At 40.1% G+C, this 21,426-nt stretch overlaps 3 protein-coding genes across 4 annotated transcripts in view; 2 read left to right on the plus strand and 1 right to left on the minus strand.

The window, feature by feature from the left end:
* Positions 1–3,044, plus strand: part of LOC101738603 (myogenesis-regulating glycosidase) — a 16,832-nt gene extending 13,788 nt beyond the window's left edge. For both annotated transcript variants that reach the window (XM_004925001.5, XM_021347263.3), the window contains exons 8-9: positions 1,708–1,864; positions 2,738–3,044. In XM_004925001.5, the coding sequence (XP_004925058.2) occupies positions 1,708–1,864; positions 2,738–3,009 (429 nt within the window). In that variant the 3' untranslated portion in view covers positions 3,010–3,044. The remainder of the gene's footprint in view (positions 1–1,707; positions 1,865–2,737) is intronic.
* Positions 1–12,596, minus strand: part of LOC119630103 (uncharacterized) — a 26,208-nt gene extending 13,612 nt beyond the window's left edge. The window contains exon 1 of the mRNA XM_038018422.2: positions 6,028–12,596. Coding sequence (XP_037874350.2) covers positions 6,601–11,856 — 5,256 coding nt within the window. The 5' untranslated portion in view covers positions 11,857–12,596 and the 3' untranslated portion in view covers positions 6,028–6,600. The remainder of the gene's footprint in view (positions 1–6,027) is intronic.
* LOC101738735 (myogenesis-regulating glycosidase) lies at positions 9,684–21,068 on the plus strand. The gene is made up of 10 exons (XM_004925002.4): positions 9,684–9,789; positions 13,375–13,519; positions 15,262–15,384; positions 16,303–16,512; positions 16,915–17,575; positions 17,647–17,839; positions 18,204–18,313; positions 18,612–18,867; positions 19,569–19,725; positions 20,822–21,068. The coding sequence occupies exons 2-10, from the start codon at positions 13,501–13,503 to the stop codon at positions 21,007–21,009; spliced, it is 1,917 nt and encodes a 638-aa protein (XP_004925059.1). The 5' UTR covers positions 9,684–9,789; positions 13,375–13,500; the 3' UTR covers positions 21,010–21,068.
* The last annotated feature ends 358 nt before the right edge of the window (positions 21,069–21,426 follow it).

Raw genomic sequence — 21,426 nt, forward strand, 5'->3', positions numbered from 1 at the left:
GTGCGGACTCACAAGAGGTAGATCTTCCCTTTGTCATTAACTTTCTAAAAACGAATTCGTAAGTACTTTAAAAACGTGTTTACAAACACATAGCTAACAGAGTGACATCAGAAATCAGAATGAATTTGTTGTTCTAAAAGACAAGAGCTCGACGTTTGATATTGACGTGATCGTGTTACGAAAAGAAAACCGCGGAAATAACAGCAATCAACACACCTTCATGATCACAGGCTACGGATAACGCTACAACAAACAATAGAATTAGATTACTCTGTTTGAATTGTTTAGTAATAAAATTGATGTAATAAAATGGATATTATTATCAGCACGACAGTTCTACGTAAGTCTTACGAAGGCTTATTTTATTGGATTATTACGTAATTGGTTGGACGCGGATGTCGCCATACAGACGAGTGGCGACACTCCCATTTTCGTTATTACAAAATCAAATCTCTCGTTACAAAAACGACATCTGAAAACAAAATCAACGATAGCATCCTAAATTGAACCATTTCAAAATTTTACAATTTCGCTTTGAGCTTTCCACGTAATTCTTTCACGTTTGTAACTAACATCTGTCGGGCGTTATCGAACTTCTGACATTTTATTTCGGTTCAAAGTTTAATTTTACGGATCCGTCTCGGGTTTCTTAATTTCGAATATTTCGGATGGTTCAGTTTTAGATTGTGCTTTTGGAATGAGACATTAGTAAAGTTTATTGAATTCGTCAATCATAATAGTCTACTAGATGCGGACGTCTTAACAATTTGTCATTCATATTTCTCTGGTAGTTACTACTTTATTGTAATACCTTGAAGTCGTCGTGGCCTAACGGGTAAGACGTCCGGTGCATTCGTGTTGAAACGATGCACCGGTGTTCAAATCCCGCAGGCGGGTACCAATTTTTCTAATGAAATACGTACTCAACAAATGTTCACGACTGATTTCCACGGTGAAGGAATAACATCGTGTAATAAAAATGAAACCCGCAAAATTATAATTTGCGTAATTACTGGTGGTAGGGCCTCTTGTGAGTCTGCACGGGTAGGTACCACCGCCCCGCCTATTTCTGCCGTGAAGCAATAATGCGTTTCGGTTTGAAGGGTGGGGCGACAAAGGCAAGATCTTCCACCGAGCGGGTGATATTGCTCGGTAGACCGATGGTCCGAATCATAGATTATACACTTAATATAGTTGTTCGGAACTTGTTTATATGCAAGCTTATCTTAAAACTGTCATAAGCGAGATTCAGGCATCTGTCAGATATCTTGTGTTCAATGATATCTACTAGCCTACTCCCTTTTCATTGTCATGATCGATAAAGTTTTCGCTTTTAAGCCAGTGTGCTTAGTGCGAGTTTTTTAACGTTCTCGATAGCGTAAAAGTTAGCCCAATTTAGTATGCAGTTGGAACAGCGCCCCTAGCGGCAAACGTAGGCAAACGATCCCATTCCATACAAATATGAGTTAACTTTTACGCTATCGAGAACTTAAAAAACTCGCACTAAGCACACTGGTTTAAAGGCGAAAACGTTACGTAGTTTATTTGACGTCGCATCTTGTTAGCGTGATGATCGGGTGGCGGCGTGTAAATTGCGCTAATTATAAATTAAGCTTTTAGTTCATTTAGAGAAGCTCCCCTTCATGCGTTCGAGGGCACTTTGACTAAATATAGATTATTATTTCGAATATGATTTTCACTTTTCAGACAACAGAGATAAGCCGGAAATACACTGACCTCCACGCGGCGTACGCTGATGAAATTTACGCCATCATGGAGGCGTCCGTTAAGGAAGGCAAGCCGGTCAACGCCCCGCTCTGGTGGATCGATCCTAATGATGAAGAGGCACTTGTCATTTGGGATGGTAGGAAACTTACTGTACAATCAAGCATTTTTCTAATATCTTCTTCTTTTATCTTTCCTATTACCCTCTGTTTAGGTGTAGGGCTCGAATCAAATCCTTCCATCTACATCGGTCTTGGACAGTCTGTTATAGCTCCTCCCACGTCATGCCCAAGACACCCAGCTCCTACTCCACCGAGCGACGCCAAGTTGTTCTAGGACATTCTCTCTCCATTTTTTCAAATATGATTATCGAAATTTTACCATACCAAATTGCATTTATCTATTGCATTTATTTTGGTCTTGCTCAATAGATTTGAATTTTATTGTAAATCACACAGAAGAACATGAACAAGAAATGACATATACACAAAGGCGAACTTAACTTATTAACGAGTATGTTTCAATTTGCGTGAATGAAATAGGCTCTCTGTTGCTCGAACATAACTGGGCCAGGGTTCTCACGGGTACGCGACTCCATCATTCACCATCGCTCCTGAACTTAGCAATTGGGTTAAGCCATTGGCTTTGGGATTGACTCCGCGGTGTGTGCCCTCAGACACAGCCCACTGAGCTTCTCGCCGGATCTTCTCAGTGGCTCGCTTCTCCGATCCGGTGGTAGATTCTGCGGAGCTCTTGCTGGGGCTAGTGTTAGCAACGTCCCCAGGTTAGAGCCCCGTGAGGTCACCTACTCGTTCGGTGACCCCTAGCGGTCACTTAGAATAGGTAGGAAAAGGTACACGTGACCTTGACGAGCAACGCTAACCTCTTCCCATTAGAGGGACCGAGCGCTGGTCTGCATACAACGGCAATTTAAAAAAGTCACAAACTAACTAACATCAATCTCTCTCCAGACTTAGATTCGAGAAGACTAATCCTAACATTAAAATTCCAGAGTATCTCCTCGGCGAGAACATCCTAGTCGCACCCGTGCTCACGGAAGGCGCCACCAGTCGCGACGTGTACCTTCCTGCCGGCGTCTGGTATGAAGAAGGAGACCGATCTCGGGTCCTGGAAGGTCCTACCTGGCTGAGAGCGTACCCGGCGCCTCTGGATGTGCTGCCCTACTTCGTGAGAGAGAAGGTCAACGCCCCCGACGCGGCCACGGCTCCTTGTCTTTCTGCCCTATTATTAATTTTAGCTATTAACGTTTTCATTGTTTTATAAGTTATATTAATGTGAATAAATGTTGTTGAAGACGCTGTATATTGTTTTCTTCAAAATAATGGTTTTAGTAATTGCAGGGAGCGAGTTCGCTCGACTAATGAAAAAGATCAACCAAAAATTAGTGGATACGGATTAAACAAAGTTGTTCATATGTAATTAAAGCTACTTATACGATTTATCCTCGTGTATTTTATTGTTATTATATTATTTCCAACGTTAACAATACTTTACAGTTTCTGTGGTTACAGATGACTCCTTTATATGTCCTCCTTCTCGTAACGGAGGTTGTTCGGAGCCGAATGTAATGATATACGTAGATACGTAGATATATAGGTAGATAACGCGGTATTTTATAACGCGGTCCCACTCTAACTTATAAAGAAAATTTCCCAAAACCCACTCTCTTATAACATGGTTCTTCTACGACATGATAACGAAATTATTGTTTAAAATAATTTATTATAGAAAATTACATTATTCACTATGAACTCACAATATATGGGAATAACCGAACTGCTTACTTCTTATTTACAATAGGTAAAAAATACATACAGGCATAGTTTAGACGTTCATTTAGAAAATTTACTCAACTTTGTGTAAGTTGGCTTCTATTCTCATTTAACACGATGTCACACAACACGGAACTTTGTAGGAACGTAGCTACCGTGTCAAAGGAGGGTTACCTGCCGTTTTAGCTGCATTTTTCACCCTACCTATGCTGATAGCTTTGAGAGGCTATTTCAGCGTTACCCTAGCGTGTAAGTGAGCTTTCGGGGCTTAAACCGGGAGTGCTGCTAACACTGGCCCTAGCAAGAGCAGTGCTTCGCAGAATCTACCACCGGATCGGAAACGCGACCCAATGAGAAGATCCGGCGAGAAACTCAGTGGGCTGTGTCTATGGGTTAATTTACTCGTCGAGCCCTTCGTCACAAGCGACGGGTTCGGCCAGAACGGTGACCGGATTTAGTTGCGTCAAACGAAGTACACACGTGTATTGCATTTGTGCATAAATTACGCTACATACATTATTTTACTGTGTACAAACACGAGAGGTACACTTACAGTAATTATTTATGTGCACCTACAAATGATATTATCATAATGATTACGCGTCTTTAAGTAAAACAGCAAAAACAAGAACAAAATGCTTCAACGTATTGTTCTATAAACGATTGGACGATGATCGTCGCATAAAAATGGTTTCCTTTATGTAAATTAATGACAATTAACAGGATTATGAATGCAAGCTATTTAATGGTTTAAACAGTCAAGGGATGTAGGTACGTAAAACTTTGGTATGCATTCACAACTCTTTGTTGTGTGATATATGTGTTCAAAACTTCAAATAAGGTTTAAAGATAATTCCTTTCGGCTAGGAGTGGATTAGCTGTGTCCTTGACAATACCAGCGTCCGGGATGGAGTCTCATAAATTCTGCATTTATAGAAAAATATATGTTGGTAAAATTAAAAAAGTAATTGCTGTTTAAAACGGAAACTTAGAATTCACATCTCAATTGTGGAGACCAATTTGTTGATGTCTATGTGCTTCGATAACCGCTTCTACCCAATTAAGCAATAACAAAATTATATTTACGACTAACTGACCCGGCAGACTTCGTAGTGCCTCAATCGATAAATAAAAGACCTAAACTTTTGTATAAAATAAACTTAAAACAAACAAAAGGAATCCGTCCGACGGGGGACACATCAAAGAAAAAACCTTTTAAGCCTTCTCTGGACTTTCACAAATAATTCAAGACCAAAATTAACCAAATCGGTCCAGCCGTTCTCGAGTTTTAGCGAGACTAACGAAGAGCAATTCATTTTTATATAAATAGATATTGGTAGATACTTATAAACGTTGTTTGTTTTTTTACAAACTTCTGATGATATAAGTGGCCGGATACTGATGAGAGATAGTGCTACGACAATAAATTCTAGAATCATCTACAGGACCTAAGCGCCATTTATCGTTTACGATTCAACTCGTTACAGGGAAATTATTTTTTGCGAGCAATTGTTTCAAAATGTAAAGGTGTAGTCAGACTGCTTCCATTGGCGAGTATCTTAAAACTAAGATTGCATTGGTAATATCAAACGATTATCGAATATTAATTATTAATTTAAATTAATTTAAGTCCCTCTTTAAGTAGTTATACATAATGAATGGTTCTGACTGATCATCCAAATTTAGAGAAGTACGTACGTACATATGTATTGTTACGCCGGTAAAAGTAACCCCATCTATCGCCGAATAGCCGAAACGAATATCAAAGAAACTAGTAATGTCGAGAAACCTCGAGAAGTACAACGCCATCTATTATCAAATGACGGAAACGCATATCGATAATACTCGACTTATGAGAATGTTCTCGATAATTCCAGGGATGTCGTATCGACTATAAAAGCGTTGCAGGGACGTCAGGAAGTCAGTTAGTAATCGGAACTACTCGAAGCGAAACAGCAAATGGATCACCTAAAGCGAAGCGGAAGAAGTGAATAGAGAATTTTAATGTTTTTGTTAACTATTTTAAGTGTTAATAAAGTTTTAATCTGTACTTCGGTAGAATTTTTATTTATCCTGAACCCCAGCGCGTAACAGTATATAGGAATGATTGATTGAATTTGGACAGACCGAAAAATCGTCTATTACATTAATGGCGCGTGAATCGTCAGATACGAAATTACTTGACGACGGAGAAAGATGAACAATACTATAACAGTAGATATCATAAAATAGAAAAAGACCATAAACCCTCCGAATCGCGCTTACAACATTTACCATATAAGCTTGAATAATACGAATACAGAACGACGAGTATTACAGTGATTCCCCATCATTACCGTCTTCGGTTAGTCGCTGCCCTAGGCTAGTAGTGGGAAAAACTCTTTACAAATTTTCCACCACGGCGGTGCGCTGGTTCAATATTTTTGAAGGAAGTTTTGCGGGGGCGAGTATCGCTAAAGATGCACAAAAGAGGGGAAGGCCGAGGTTAGGCTATGAGAAGTAGACGTACCTGCCAACCCGTCGCTAGCTTCTTCCAGGCTGCAGAATTTGACACCACTGCTGGACGACGCGTAATGGCGGCGACTTGACACGGCACTCTTCTAAATTATTGTCTATAAAACTTGTATATCACTCGCGCAACGACGAATATGGTCGTCAGTAAGAGTTTGTATAATAGAGAATTAATTAGAGTCCATGAAAATATTTATGTGAAAAAATAAGCGGCGTGTGCGTGTACAGCGCGTGCGGTGCGGTCGGCGATAGTCTTCTTTTTTTTATTTTTGACTTTTGCTTCTTATGTTTCTTTTTTATAAGTGGCCATGCGAGAGGTTTTATGTCTACTCTCATTAAAAAAGAACCATCCCCCCGGCCTTTAGGAGATGTAGCTCCTGAACAATGAGAGAGAAGTACATAAATGTAGCGATTATGGTTGAACTAGAGAGCGGGTGGAAACAGCGTAGTGCGGTGGTACATAATAAGTACAAATAATAAGTATAAATGGTACTTAATGAGTGCAGGATATGAAGTATTAAGTAAAAAGAATGAGATAAAAATAAATAAAAAATAAAAAAGAGAAAATAGGTTATTGGGAAGGTAAAACACAAAGTTTTACTACAGGTCGAAGATAGGTGCCGTTTTGTGTGCGCACTCTGACTACTCTAACGACCCCGTCCGAGGCAGGCATTATTTCTTCAATTATGCCCATTGGCCATTGTAAAGGCGGTGAGTTTTCTGTTTTAAGAAGGACAACAGTACCTTTAGTCACCGGATTAGATTTGGTGTTCCATTTAGCGCGTGTTTGAAGCGTGTTTAGGTACTCACGCCTCCAGCGATTCCAGAATCTCTGAACAATGTCATCGACAAGTCGTTTATTGCGAACTAAATCTACCGAATCTAAACGCGGATCAGAATGAAAGGAGTCTAGCGGTCCGAGAGTTAAAAAATGCGAAGGCGTTAAAGGTTCCGGTTCTCCGGGATGTGAATTTAATTGTGCAATTAGCGGACGACTATTTAAAATCATTTCGACCTGGGTAACGACGGTGAGCAACTCCTCATAGGTGAGAAGAACGTCTCCGATAGTGCGGCGTAGATGCATTTTGAAAACTCGAATCATACTCTCCCAGCTACCACCCATGTGACTAGCTGTAGGTACGTTCAGCGACCAATTGACGCCTTGATAGAGAGTTTCCTGCTCAAAGGCTTTACAGAAGGCTTTAGACCTGAGAAACTCGCTCAATTCATCGAGCTTGGCTTTGGCGCCTATGAAATTCGTTCCGTTATCGGAAAATAGCGAATTAATTTTGCCTCGACGTGATATAAAACGACGAAAAGCGCGAAGAAAGGAATCGGTCGATAAATCTGTCGCAATTTCAACATGCACGCTTCTTGTAACCATGCATGTGAAGAGCGCATAGTAGCAGCGGACCTTGCGCGCACCACGGTAACGACTAATTAAAATTTCCTGCGGTCCAGCGTAGTCAACGCCACTCCAAAGAAAGGGTTTGACGGTTTCGTTGACTCGACAAGCGGGCAGATCAGCCATATAAGGCGTCTCTGTGCGGGGGGCAGCTTTGAAACATCTGTTACAAAGACGAAAGCGTTGTTTTACGGTACTGCGACCGGAAATGATCCAAAATTTTTGTCTGAGAAGTGATAACAGTAAGTTCGGACCAGCGTGTAGGTATTTGTGGTGATGATAGTCAATAATCAGATTGACAATGTGATCCTTTTTGGGAAGCAAAATCGGATGCTTGCTGTCAAACTCAAGCGAGGAGTTTTTTAAGCGGCCTCCAACGCGGAGAATGTCGTTTTTCAAAAACGGAGAAAGTGGAAGCAAAGACCTCGAAACTCGATGACCCTTGGAGAGCGCATCGATGTCGTTTCGAAAGTAATGCTGTTGAAGCGCTTTTACGACAGCAGTCTCAGCAAACTGTAGATGTGCAAGTTGCATTCGGTCCGAGCGAGGGAGCTTACCCAAGAAACGATATATATACACCACAATGCGGAGCAGCTTAGACCAAGAAGAGACGCGCTTGGCCAGCGTACAGAGAAAGGGTTCTGTCTCATCTGTAGTGATGAAGACATTTGATTGTTTTTTGAGCTCTAATATCTTTTCATCTTGTGCGGGATCAAACGTGAAGCGGTTGATGGGCCATGTATGGACGTCATCACGAGCCCATGTGGGGCCATGGAGCCACAGCGGGTGATTCAATAATTGAGCGGGTGTGAGACCACGACTCAAGCAGTCGCTGGGATTCTGCGTACCTTCACAATGGTAGAAGTGTTTGGGGTCAAGGTTGTTCTGTATTTGTGCGATGCGGTTCGCAATGAAAGTATCAAAGCGATGTGGAGACGAGTGAACCCAATGGAGGGTCACTGTCGAATCAGTAAACGCGAAAATTTCGTCGACATGACAGCGGGGAGAAACAGTGTCGATAACAAATCGAAACAGCTTCGATAATAATACTACAGCACAAAGCTCTAAGCGGGCTAATGTAACAACCTTGAGCGGCGCGACCTTGCTCTTGGCACCAATTAAATTGACTTCATTTGGTCCGGAAGCCGGTTGTACACAAATGTACACAGAAGCACCCATCGCTTTTTCAGAAGCGTCCGCAAATCCCAGTAGTATGACACGGGACTCGGGCACGATGCCTACGAAGCGAGGTATTTTAAAGTCTTGCAGAGCGGGGAGTTCACTAAGAAAGCGTTTCCATGCAGCACAGATGTCGCTTGGGGGCTCTACATCCCAATCAATCTGAGCTATCCAAAGAGCTTTTATTAATAATTTTGCGTGTAAGATGACAGGGGCACAAAATCCGTTTATGTCCCACAGTTTAGCGATTGTGGAAAGCATAAGGCGTTTAGTACATTTTGCTTGCGGGTTGAATTTAATAGCGATTGAAAATTCATCCTCGACCGGTGACCAGATTAAACCTAGGAGCTTCATATTATCCTCCTTATCGAATTCAATTTTTGAAGATAAGCGGTTGGCTTGCGGAATCGATTTTAACACCTCGGGCGAGTTGCTAACGAATTTAACTAAGTCGAAACCACCACGTTTGAATAGTTCGATTAAATCATGAGCCAACTGAATTCCATTCTCGGGCGTATCTACCGAAACTCCTAGATCATCCATATAAAGATGATCACTAGCGATTTCTGAAGCGATCGGGAAATCAGTTTCATCGCGGGCGAGACGCTTAACTGTCTTCATAGCAAGGTACGGCGAGCACCGTAGACCAAAACAAACGCGATTAAAATGATACATTTTCGCGGTATCATCTTCGTCAAATTTGTATAGTATATTCAAAAAACGGCGGTCTTCCTCACGAATGCCTATAGCCAAAAACATTTGTTTGATGTCGGCGGTTAAAGCAATCGGAAACAGTCTGAATTTTAAAATAATCGCGGTTAAGTCTGCTTGCAAATTAGGACCGGAATGTAAACAATCGTTCAATGAAACGTTTGTATCTATGCATCGTGCAGTTGCGTTCAGTACAATGCGGAGCGGTTTGTCTTCTCGGCTTATACCGTGGTGAGGGATGACGTAATAATTCGTATCAGTAAGAGCGGGTGCGGGTGAAATGATGTTCCGTTCGAGATAGTCTCTCATCGCGGCATCGTATTCAGTTTTTAAAGCGATCTTTGTCTTAAATCTGCGTTCGAGTGACGACAGACAGCGACGTGCGGTTGTAAGAGAATCGCCCAGAGCGGTAGGCGACCTCAAGAAAGGCAAAGCGGTGACGTAGCGTCCAGTTGTGTTATCGCGGTATGTATTTAAATCATAAAAATCCTCACATTCCTGTTCGGCTTTAGACAGGTGTGTTTTAGTCGGAACTGACTCCAACTCCCAGAACTTTGAGACTAAAGTTTCGATCGAGTCGTTACTCGACGATAAAAAGGCGTGATCGTTATCACAAGGCGCGGTATTATTGTGACAAGGGAGCGAAGCGATCGACCCTAAGAGTATGTATCCAAATGCGGTTTCCAATAAATCAGGTTTTCCAGGCGGACCTAGTAGCTTTGTAGGTCTTAGGATCTGCATGAATACTTCGGCGCCAAGCAGAATGTCTATTTCAGCGGGTTTATTAAAGTGCGGGTCTGCGAGCTGTATATTATTATTACTTAGGTAATTAAGAGACGAAATGTCAAATTCACAACTCGGCAAGTTACTCGAAATATTTTTAAGAACGAGTGGGTTTATGCGTAAACAAAAGTTTGCATCGTACCTAGACAGTAACGTTACATCGGTAGTTCCGATTATAGTTTGAGAGCTAGTTCCTATTCCATTTACGGATCGTTCGGAATTGTCGTGGAAGATACGAAGGCCTAAATGTTTACAAGCTTTGCGGGTAACAAAATGGTTTTGCGATCCATTATCAATCAAAATTCTAATTTGAGCAAGAGTTCCGTCACTTCTTTTCACATCAGCAAGAACGGTGCCAAGTAAAACATTGTTAGTTTTTCGCGTGTTATTTGAGTTAGCACTCATACTACAAAATGGAGCGTTATTATCAACAGGCTTGGTAGAAATCGAACTTGAAGACACGGTAGATTTCTGACCAATGACTATTGGACTATGCGTATTGTTATCAGTGCGGCGGTGTAAGTACTGAGGCGGCTGTACCGGCGGCAATGCAGCTGATGCTTTCTCAGCGAAGCAAAGAGTCGTATGATGTAACTTTTTACAATTAGCGCATCTATTCTCAGATTTACAAGTATTTGTGTTATGTTGTAAACTTAGACAGTTGATACAAGCACGTATCTTTTTAATATAATCATAACGTTCACGCGGGGTAAGCGATTTAAATTTCGGGCAAGAATATAGGTGGTTATGATTAGAGTCACTGCACAACTGACATGCAGTGTTGTTTACGACAAATGATCGTGAGCTATTTTTATTTGCATTGTTGTGCATAGGCTTCGATGAAGTACTTGCGCTGTTCAGGTTGTTATTACCTGTCCGATTTAAAACTTTTATACGATCACGAACAAATGAAATTAAATCCTGATAAGTAGGTATGTCCTTATCACAATTATTCATCTCAAAAAGACGTGCGGTTTCTGTATCTAAGCGGTGTAATAAAGTGTAGGACATGACGAAGTCACACAAGTTAGGTATTTGTAAATTATTAAGAGCGAGGTATGAGTTTGAAAATTGATCGACAAGATTTTCTAAATTTTCAGCAGTGACTGACGTAATCGGTTTCAATGAAAATATTTGATTCAGATAAGTACCTGCTAGGTTCCTTTTGTCTTCATATTTTGACACGAGTGCTTTGTAAATAGTTTCGTAATTCTCAGCGCATGGAATGAAACCGGCATAAACATTTTTAGCTTTGTTTTTTAATTTACTAGCGAGATAAAACATTTTTTCAGTGAGAGAAAGAGATGAGTTCAAATGTACAGCGTTTTTAAAAGTTGCGAAAAATAACGGCCAATCTTTAGGGTTCCCATCGAATTCGGGAATTTCAATGCGAGCTAATTTAACACCTTGCCAACAGTTGTCATTTCTGTTGACAGACATGGTGGGTTTTGATTCTAACTGCGAACGTTTACGTTTGATACGACAATATAAATCTTCAAAAGCGAGCCACTTATTGAAGTCGGGTTTAGAATCTGTGTCGATTTTTAATATTAATTGATTTATATCCTTGAGACATTGTTGGAAATTAATGCGTGTCTCATCGATTGTTTCTACCGAACAAAGAAAGTTTTCCAATGTTTCAGGATCATTTAAATTACTGCGAGATAAATCGTAAATACGTTGTATGTGTTCGAAATAGACTTGTCGTTGACATTCTAGAATTGTCAATTTTTGTTCAGCCGAAGACATTGTTGCGGATTGCGTATGTAAAGGTCAATGACCTGTCAAAAAAAATGGAATATGATGAAATGCGGTGCGAATAAAATATGAAAATATATAATAAAGCGTGTTTATTCGCGTAATAAGCGGTGATCAGCGATGATTAAAATGTAATCCGGGGACGAAGGACCAATAATAGTGGGAAAAACTCTTTACAAATTTTCCACCACGGCGGTGCGCTGGTTCAATATTTTTGAAGGAAGTTTTGCGGGGGCGAGTATCGCTAAAGATGCACAAAAGAGGGGAAGGCCGAGGTTAGGCTATGAGAAGTAGACGTACCTGCCAACCCGTCGCTAGCTTCTTCCAGGCTGCAGAATTTGACACCACTGCTGGACGACGCGTAATGGCGGCGACTTGACACGGCACTCTTCTAAATTATTGTCTATAAAACTTGTATATCACTCGCGCAACGACGAATATGGTCGTCAGTAAGAGTTTGTATAATAGAGAATTAATTAGAGTCCATGAAAATATTTATGTGAAAAAATAAGCGGCGTGTGCGTGTACAGCGCGTGCGGTGCGGTCGGCGATAGTCTTCTTTTTTTTATTTTTGACTTTTGCTTCTTATGTTTCTTTTTTATAAGTGGCCATGCGAGAGGTTTTATGTCTACTCTCATTAAAAAAGAACCAGCTAGAATCTACCCTATGATCTTCAAGAAGAGTATATGCACTGTCCCTAAATAATATATAAGCTGGGATTCGGGATAAATAAAAATTCTACTTAAAAAACTGTATTTATCACTGAGAACACTTAAAACACTCAACAAACACTTTAAAACCCTCAATTCGCTTCTTCCGCTTCGCCTCAGGTGATCCGCTCGCTGTTTCGCATCGAGTAGTTTCAATGAATGACTGACTGCGTGCCATCTCTGCAACGCTTTTATAGTCGAGACGAAATCCCTAGAATCGCCGAGAATATTTCACAAAAGTCTAGTATTGTGTTTTCGCTATCTGACAATAGATGGCGTTGTACTTCTCGAGCGTTCTAGGTGCTGCTAGATCCTTCGATATTCGTTCGACTATTCGGCGATAGATGGCATTACTCTTACCGGCGTAACGGTAATAAAGTTTATAACGATTTAAAACTATCACAGTTTAAGGTATAGTTTAATGATGTGTGAACAATCAACAATGAACTTAAAGATAAGTAATTGAGGTAAACACAATTTAAGCGCTTGTCTTTATCGACTGAAGGACTGACTTTTTCTGGAAGCTTAGTGGTCGGCCGGCGGAGTCTGCCGCTCCGCCCACATGCATGGCCCTCAAAGACCAACAAGGAGTAAACACTAACCAATAGGGATGTGCGCGTTATAAGTTGCATTTTAAAGCTAGTCCACCCCTCCTAATGGGAAATCGAACTATTTGTCATAGTTATCATTACATAATATTATGTAATTTATTCGAATTGTTGGAAAAATTAAAAGGGCATTAATAATTGTAAAAATTCAAGTTAGTATGTTTCATTATAAATTAATAGACACTTTTCAGCGAGTACAAATGGAAATGTGTCCTTAGAGAAGCAGTTTAATACGACGTACTGTTTTAATTGTGGCACGATGAAAACAGCATATCAGGAGTGGTCTGCACGCAGATGCGATCCGATTACAGTCAACGATGGACGCCAAAATATTCTGTGAGTAATTCATTGTACTGCATTTCAAAAGATATGGTCAATCGTATCACTTAAACTGATTTAAAGATACTAGAGGTCCCGCAGTGGTCGAAATTCGACTATAATTAATTGAAATTGTAAGTTTGTACACTACTATGATTGTATTTTCAACGACTATTAAACTTCAAGGTGTGTGGCGCATTTACGTTGTAAGATGTCTATGGGCTCCAGTAACCACTTAACACCAGGTGGGCTGTGAGGTCGTCCACACATCAAAGCAATTTCACAAATTTTGCCAAGACTACACTCCAGAAAAATATTAATAAAGACAAACAATATTAAATCTATTCTCAATTTGACCACAGACGTCAAACGTATAATGATTGTATGCATGCGTGTGTGCGTCAAATACATGGCAGTGTGTGTAATGTTTTTTTATTGATTTAATGTTTTTAAGCATAATTTAAAAAAATATTAACATTCTGTACCCCTTCTCTATATTCTCTATAAGTGTGGGAAATTTCATACTCCTCCGCCTGCGAAATTTTCGTAAAAAGGGATACAAAGTTTTTCCTTCACGTATTAATATAGATTTTTAAGTGACATATAACGTGCATACTATCATTTTTTGGACATATGTCGGGCAAATAAATGACTCTATAGAGCGCCTTGTCGTTCAGGGCAAAGTGGAAGGCACCAGAACGCGTGGAAGGTTGCCCATGCGATAGACCGACCAAGTCAAGTCAAGTTGGCGGCTGTTTGCATGAGTGTACCAGGCCCACCGCAAATCGAGAGAAGTGGCGATTGCTCGTGAGACACATAACATCTGCAGAACAGCAATAATACTGAATGACGACCACAACCGCTCTGACAAGTGACACGGACAAAGGAAATATAGCTGTAATCCCAATGCCTCCTACCCTGAGATTTAAATTTCAAGTTCCTGTATAACTCTGTTCTATCACACTTTAAACAATTTTTTGTGCTCGCCGTGCATATGATAGGAAGCAATTTGTGAACAAGAAGCTCGTCTAAATAAAGGTTACACTTGTAAAATCAAGTGTATTATCTAATCTTCTAAATACTAATGATTCCTCAACAACGCAATTCGTGCGAAAAAGTATTACCAATTATTTTTACCAGACTTCCTGAAAACACTACAACTTACACAAGAATTTTAGTATGGAAATGGTCTCTTACAACAAATGATTGTGTTGCCATAAAAACCGTTGGCATATTGAAACCTATGAAAATAACACTTTTTTTAATTTTTTTTATTGCATAGATGGGTGGACGAGCTCATAGCACACATAATGTTAAGTGGTCACCGGGGCCCATAGACATCTACAACGTAAATGCCGCCTTGAGATTTGAGTTCTAATAATATAATCTAATACTGAGATAGTATAGTTACAACTGCTGCCCCACCTTTCAAACCGAAACGCATTACTGATTCACGGCAGAAATAGGCGGGGTGGTGGTACCTACCCGTGTGGACTGACAAGAGGTCCCACCACTAGTAATTACGCAAATTATAATTTTGCGGGCTTGACTTTTATTACACGATGTTATTCCTTCACCGTGGAAGTCAATCGTGAACGTTTGTTAAGTACGTATTTCATTAGAAAAGTTTGTACCCGCCTGCGAGATTCGAACACCGATGCATCGCTAAATACGAATGCACCGAATGTCTTATCTTTTAGGCCACGACGACTTTTATTACTTATTCGCTAGAACTAAATAAAATGTACTTTTTCTTTTAGTACTACTGTTATCGACAGTAGTATTTGTCAATGCTGTAGACATATCACTCATAGACTCGACTGACGTCAAATTGAAACTACAAGACAACCCATATGGAGGACTTAACGTACTTTTAAATAGAAGTAAGTATTGTTTACGTAAACTTATGAATATCTGTTAGAATATAGTATAATTTTGTTAGAAGCTTGATCGGGTCTGCATTTAGTTTGGGGTTACGGATTTTATGTGAAAACAGTTATCGTGGCCTCCGCAAGCAACCTGGGTGTTTTAGTCGATAGGGATAAGTGGGAATAAGTCGAGGAATAAATAGACTTATTATTTATTCGTAGGAATAAGTAGTTATTGAGGCGAATTGAATCGATTGCACCTATAATTTAGGTGACATCTGCCATGAACTTTTGTCAATTTGTCAATATTTTGTAGTGATGAACACTTTGTTTGTGCAACTTAATAAATAAAGAAATTTTGGGATTATTTGAAACAATCGACGAGTCTACCTGATGTGCACCGATACCACGTTGATTTGAATGCGGAAGTTTCAATAAATTCATTTCCAAGATTTGAGTTTTACTCAAGTTTTAGCTACTTCAATACCAAGGTCGAGTACAACCGTTACGAAGAGCTGCACTCTTCTTCTTCTTCTGAATCGGTTCTCTTCATTGCTGAAGGTCGTATCTAGTTTGAACTCTTGGCCATTCGATGCGCTATACTTCCCCGCCTTTTTTTTCATTGCTTAGATGTGTTGACGAGTTCACAGCCCACCTGGTGTTAAGTGATTACTGGAGCCCATAGGCATCTACAACGTAAATGCGCCACACACCTTGAGATATAAGTTCCAAGGTCTCAGTATAGTTACAACGGCTGCCCCACCCTTCAAACCGTAACTCATTACTGTTTCACGGCAGAAATAGGCGGGGCGGTGGTACCTACCCGCGCGTACTCACAAGAAGTCCTACCACCAGTTGAACCCCCTACCACCAAGACAAACCTACCACCACTACTTCATTTTAAAAGCCGCTAAACAAACTTTAATTCGACAGGAGGCATTTCAGAAGTGATTTCAGTCATAGGACGTCGAACGTCTGGCATAAAGGACATAATTCAGAACGGCGACGTATTGATCCAGTTCAAAAACGACACCACGGTCAGAATCAGTGTCGAGCATATCGCGGGTGAGAGGAAAGGTCACCTGCTGTCGTTCGCTTGGAAAACAACAAAGAACACCCGACTGGAGGACTGTGCTAATCTCGGTAATGGTTGTAAATTTTCTGAGAACGCGTAGAAATTATTAAAATACTTTTACGATTGGATATTAATTAGATCTAACTTACGTCATGCGTAGACAAATAATGAAGACAGGACATTTATTTGAATCTTAAATCGTTGTCATTCATTCGAATCGTGAACCTTGTGGTTAAAGCTGACCCATTGATATTCAAAATTGTATTGTAATTGTAAATACTTAAGTAAATTCCACTACTGGTACTAAAAAAACGGCGAATCAAATTCACTAGGTTCTATTTGACTTCACTCAACAATATATTATGAGATACACATGAATTATTTATATATGACCTAAAGAATACTGAAGGGCCAATGCAGCAACGGTTTTCTCATTAACAATACATTTTAATAAATATAAATACTTTAAGGCACCGACAGCTGGTATGGAGGCCCGCAACAAAAACGCCAATACTGGCCCATCGAGAGACTCGTTCTCCCGAACTACTCGTATGTGACCAAGGAAGCGGACAACAGTGCTGTAGCCGAGCCTTACTGGCTCAACTCCCAGGGCATATTTTATTACTTCGACAAAAAAGTCCCATTATTCATTGACCAAAACGACTTAGAAAAGAATGCCGCTTGCTTCATAGCTCAGATCAGACCCCCGTATTCAAAGAATAGAGAGAGCAACGAACTCGTATACGCTTTAGGCATCTTCGGTGACGTCAAACAGGCCCATCAATTCGCAGTAGAGAAATATTTGAACAAGCCCAAAGCGATTCCTGATGAGCGAATGATAAAGTACCCTATATGGTCAACCTGGGCCAGGTACAAAAGGGACGTGAACCATGACGTTGTATTAAAATTCGCCGATGAAATAAATAAAAATGGTTTTCCTAATAGTCAAATGGAAATCGACGATCTATGGGAGATTTGTTATGGTTCCCAAACTGTTGATATTAGAAGATTTCCCGACATGAAAGATATGGTTGGAAAACTCAAAGCTAAAGGTTTCCGGGTGACGCTTTGGACCCATCCATTTATAAACAAAGGTTGCGAGCCATGGTATTCTGAAGCCAAAGCGAAGGGGTAAGAAAATGGAATTAGTTTGGTGTGAGCGCTACATAAACAAATTAGTCATACGCGTAATTCCTTTGCAGTTATTTAGTTTCTTCTGAATACGGTTCAGTGGAAACGAGCTGGTGGAACGACAATGGCACCACCACATCATACATTGATTTCACCAAACCTGACGCCCGCCAGTGGTACGTGGACAGGCTGCGCGCTCTTCAAAAGTCTAATGGAATCGACAGTTTTAAATTCGATGGAGGAGAATCGAGTTGGTCTCCACAAGTAAGCACTGTTATTATGAAATGTCTACATTAGTTCTATCAAGCGTAGGTTATAGGTTGGAAATGTAATGTCTTCACCTTTTTTTGCAAAAGAGCTTTTATGTGACACATAAAATACATTTAAAGAACACTTTAGCTTAGAAACTGGCTCTATAATTTACTATTTAGAAAAGAATATATCATGTTTTTTTTTATTAAATTACCGTTCTATTTAGCTATCATTATGGGACGTGAATGTTAATAAAACGTTGTAACCGTTCCGGAATCAATTTTTGAGTCAACATCAAAGATACCAGTAGTAATTTCGATTGTTTTCATTTTCGGGAGTGTCTCACCGCTGACACCGTGTATATTTGTTGCTCTAGATACCCGTCCTTCGAGGGGACATCAGAGACCAACCTGGTGTAATCACTGCCGACTACGTGAGGGCTGTGGCTGAGTTCGGCCCGATGGTAGAAGTCAGAGCTGGATACAGGTCCGTTTTCATAATTAAGATATATTATAATCTTTGTAAATCAAATTACAAGTTTTGATGAATTTAACAAATACATAATTATATTCCACAAATGATGAGTTCAAATTGCAAACAATTTCCTGAGAAATCATAACACTTAATGTACTTTTAGTACGCGCCGCTATTCTACCAGGTCACTACAAGGGCAGTAACAAAAAAATCTCTACATACTAATTAATATTCAAAATGTACGCAGAACTCAGTATGTCTCCTAATGTAGCGATAAAAACGCAAAAATATGGTTAACTAATATTTCCAGGACCCAAGACCTCCCGGTCTTCGTGCGAATGATAGACAAGGACAGCTACTGGACCTTCGAGAATGGTCTTCCGACCGTCGTGACCACTTTGCTGCAGATGAACATGAACGGTTACCCCCTAGTCTTACCTGACATGATCGGAGGAAACGGGTACAACGAACCACCGACTAAAGAGTTGTTCATCAGGTGGCTCCAAGCCACAACGTTTATGCCTAGCATGCAGTTCAGCTATGTACCCTGGGACTTCGATAATGAGGTACAAATTGACTGAAACATGTTTATTTCTCATCGAATTAAGGACTTTTGAGACGATTGAAAAAGTATTCTTTTGTTAGTTCTGGGCCGAATTTAAGTTACTAGTAGTCCCCTGGTAGTCGAAATTCGACCATAATTAATTAAAATTATAAGTTTGTACAGTATTGTGATTCTATTGTCAGATACTATAATTATGCTTCTATAATCACAGATTTCGCCAAGACTACAGTTTAGACAAATATTAATAAAGACAAACCATAATAATTATCTATTCTCAATTTGACCGCAGACTTTAAGCATAATGAAAAGTTTGATAATATACAAATAGTAGATATGCATGCGTGTGTGTGGATCAAATACATGGTAGTGTGTGTAACGTTTTTTTTAATTGATTTATTGTATTTTAATGCCTAATTAAAAAAAATTGTATTCTGCACTCTTTCTCTATATTATGAATAAGTGTGGGAAATTTCATACTCCTCCGTCCGCGCAATTTTCGTAAAAAGGGGTACAAAGTTTTTGCTTCACGTATTAATATATAGATTTCCATAGATGGGTGGTCAAGTGATTATCAGAGCCCAGATTGGTGTACAGAAGAAATACGGACTTTTACGGAAATAAGGGCTGATTGTATTACTGTTCCAACTGTGTGCGCGATTTAGTGATGGAACCTACAATTGTATGAAACTTAAAATATTGTAGACAATTGAAATTAGCCAGAAATACGTGGCGCTCCACGCGAAGCACGCGGTCGACATTGTGGCCGCCTGCAAGCAAGCTACCCTGGACGGTACTCCTGTAAACCCTCCGATATGGTGGATCGCGCCCAACGATACCACAGCCTATGATATTTGGGATGGTAAGAACTGCTATTGATGGATTAAGATTAACAATAGATAAGATGTTAGTAGCTTATGTAACTCTTGGGATTTTCTTAGCAAGAAAGATTCGCTGGTAGCATAAAAGGCTATTCCCGATAAAAAAATAATAATTGCCTTTGTAGGCAGCCGAGCATACAGCCCACCTGATGGTGAGCGGTTACCGTCGCCCATGGACTTCAGCAATGTCAGGGGCAGAGCCAAGCCGCTGCCTACCGCGCGGATATGCGCGGACGGGTAGGTGAGCTCACTGGCTCAATCTGAGAGAATTTGCTAACACTAGCCCTAGCAATAGCAATGCTTCGCAAGATCTACCAACAGATCGGAAACGTGACCCACTGAGAAGATCCGGCGAGAAATTGAATGGGCTTCTAAGTTAAACAAAATGCTAGATCTCTGCGATACTATTCGTTCGTTATATGCGCATGAAAACGTAAGGAATAGAAATGAAGTCAAGAAATCCTAGATAAATATATATATATTATATATATATATATAGATATAGACAAAATAGATGGTAGTAGTCTAGTGAGTCCGCACGGGTAGGTACCTCCGCCCTACCTATTTCTGCCGTGAAACAGTAACGCGTTTCGGTTTGAAGGGTGGGGCAGCCCTTGTAACTACTTAGTCTGGCCATAAATACTGTGAAAAAGGAAAAAAAAATCTATTGCAAATAACATTTATTACTTTTACAGTGTGTTAGTTTAATACATAAATATAAAACAATTTAAAGTATAAAAAGCTCATTCGAAGTGGTCTCCATTGGCTATAGAACTTATATCTCAAGGTGGGTGGCGCATTTACGTTGTAGATGTCTATGGGCTCCAGTAACCACTTAACACCAGGTGGACTGTGAGCTCGTCCACCCAAATAAGCATAAAAAATAATAATTAGTTATCAAATATTCAAACGTTGAACAGTAACACTTTACTCGTCCTTGACCATTACCATGCTTGTCAGCTTCTCCAACTAGACCAAGCCACTTATGGGCGGTTCTTTCATTTAAAATGATAACTTTTTTGTAAGCGAATTTTCGTTGAATTATCTTTTTAGTCCCTAAATATAATTGGTTTCCAGAATATCTCCTGGGTGAGGGGATCTTGGTGGCCCCGGTGTTAGAGCGGGGGGCGAGGTCGCGTGACGTGTACTTGCCCCCGGGGACGTGGTTAGCGCAGGGAGACCCCGGCCGGGTGTTCCCCGGAGGCGACTGGATAAGAAAATACCCGGCACCTTTAGACACCTTACCGTATTTCATTCGGGCTTAAATATTTGCGCAACTAACCTAACTTTTATTTATTTCAACCATTAAACGTTTGCCAATTTGGTTTTTTCTTTTACTGTATATCTAAACACTACACTACTATAGTAGAATTATTTTGTCCGTGCAGTTTGGGTCATAAAAATCGAAGCGGTGAAGCGAGTATTTCGCTCTCTCTTCCACTCACGAGCCTTACGGACGGGCATAGTGATGCGCATTATTGTTGTCGATAAGCGTTATCGATAGTGTATTTAGTTTTGTCATTTTGTGGGTTAGTGATAAAAATGAAAGAAAAAATCACTAATCAAACACTTACACCGCATATCGCCACAGCAAGTTAACGAGAACGGCAGAAATTAACACTTTGTAACTTTTCGGGATCTATTCTTATTTCAATGAAAAAATTTAACAAATTGCTGATAAC

The sequence above is a fragment of the Bombyx mori genome, chromosome 21 (genome assembly GCF_030269925.1).
Source record: "Bombyx mori chromosome 21, ASM3026992v2".
Classification (NCBI taxonomy): Eukaryota; Metazoa; Arthropoda; class Insecta; order Lepidoptera; family Bombycidae; genus Bombyx; species Bombyx mori.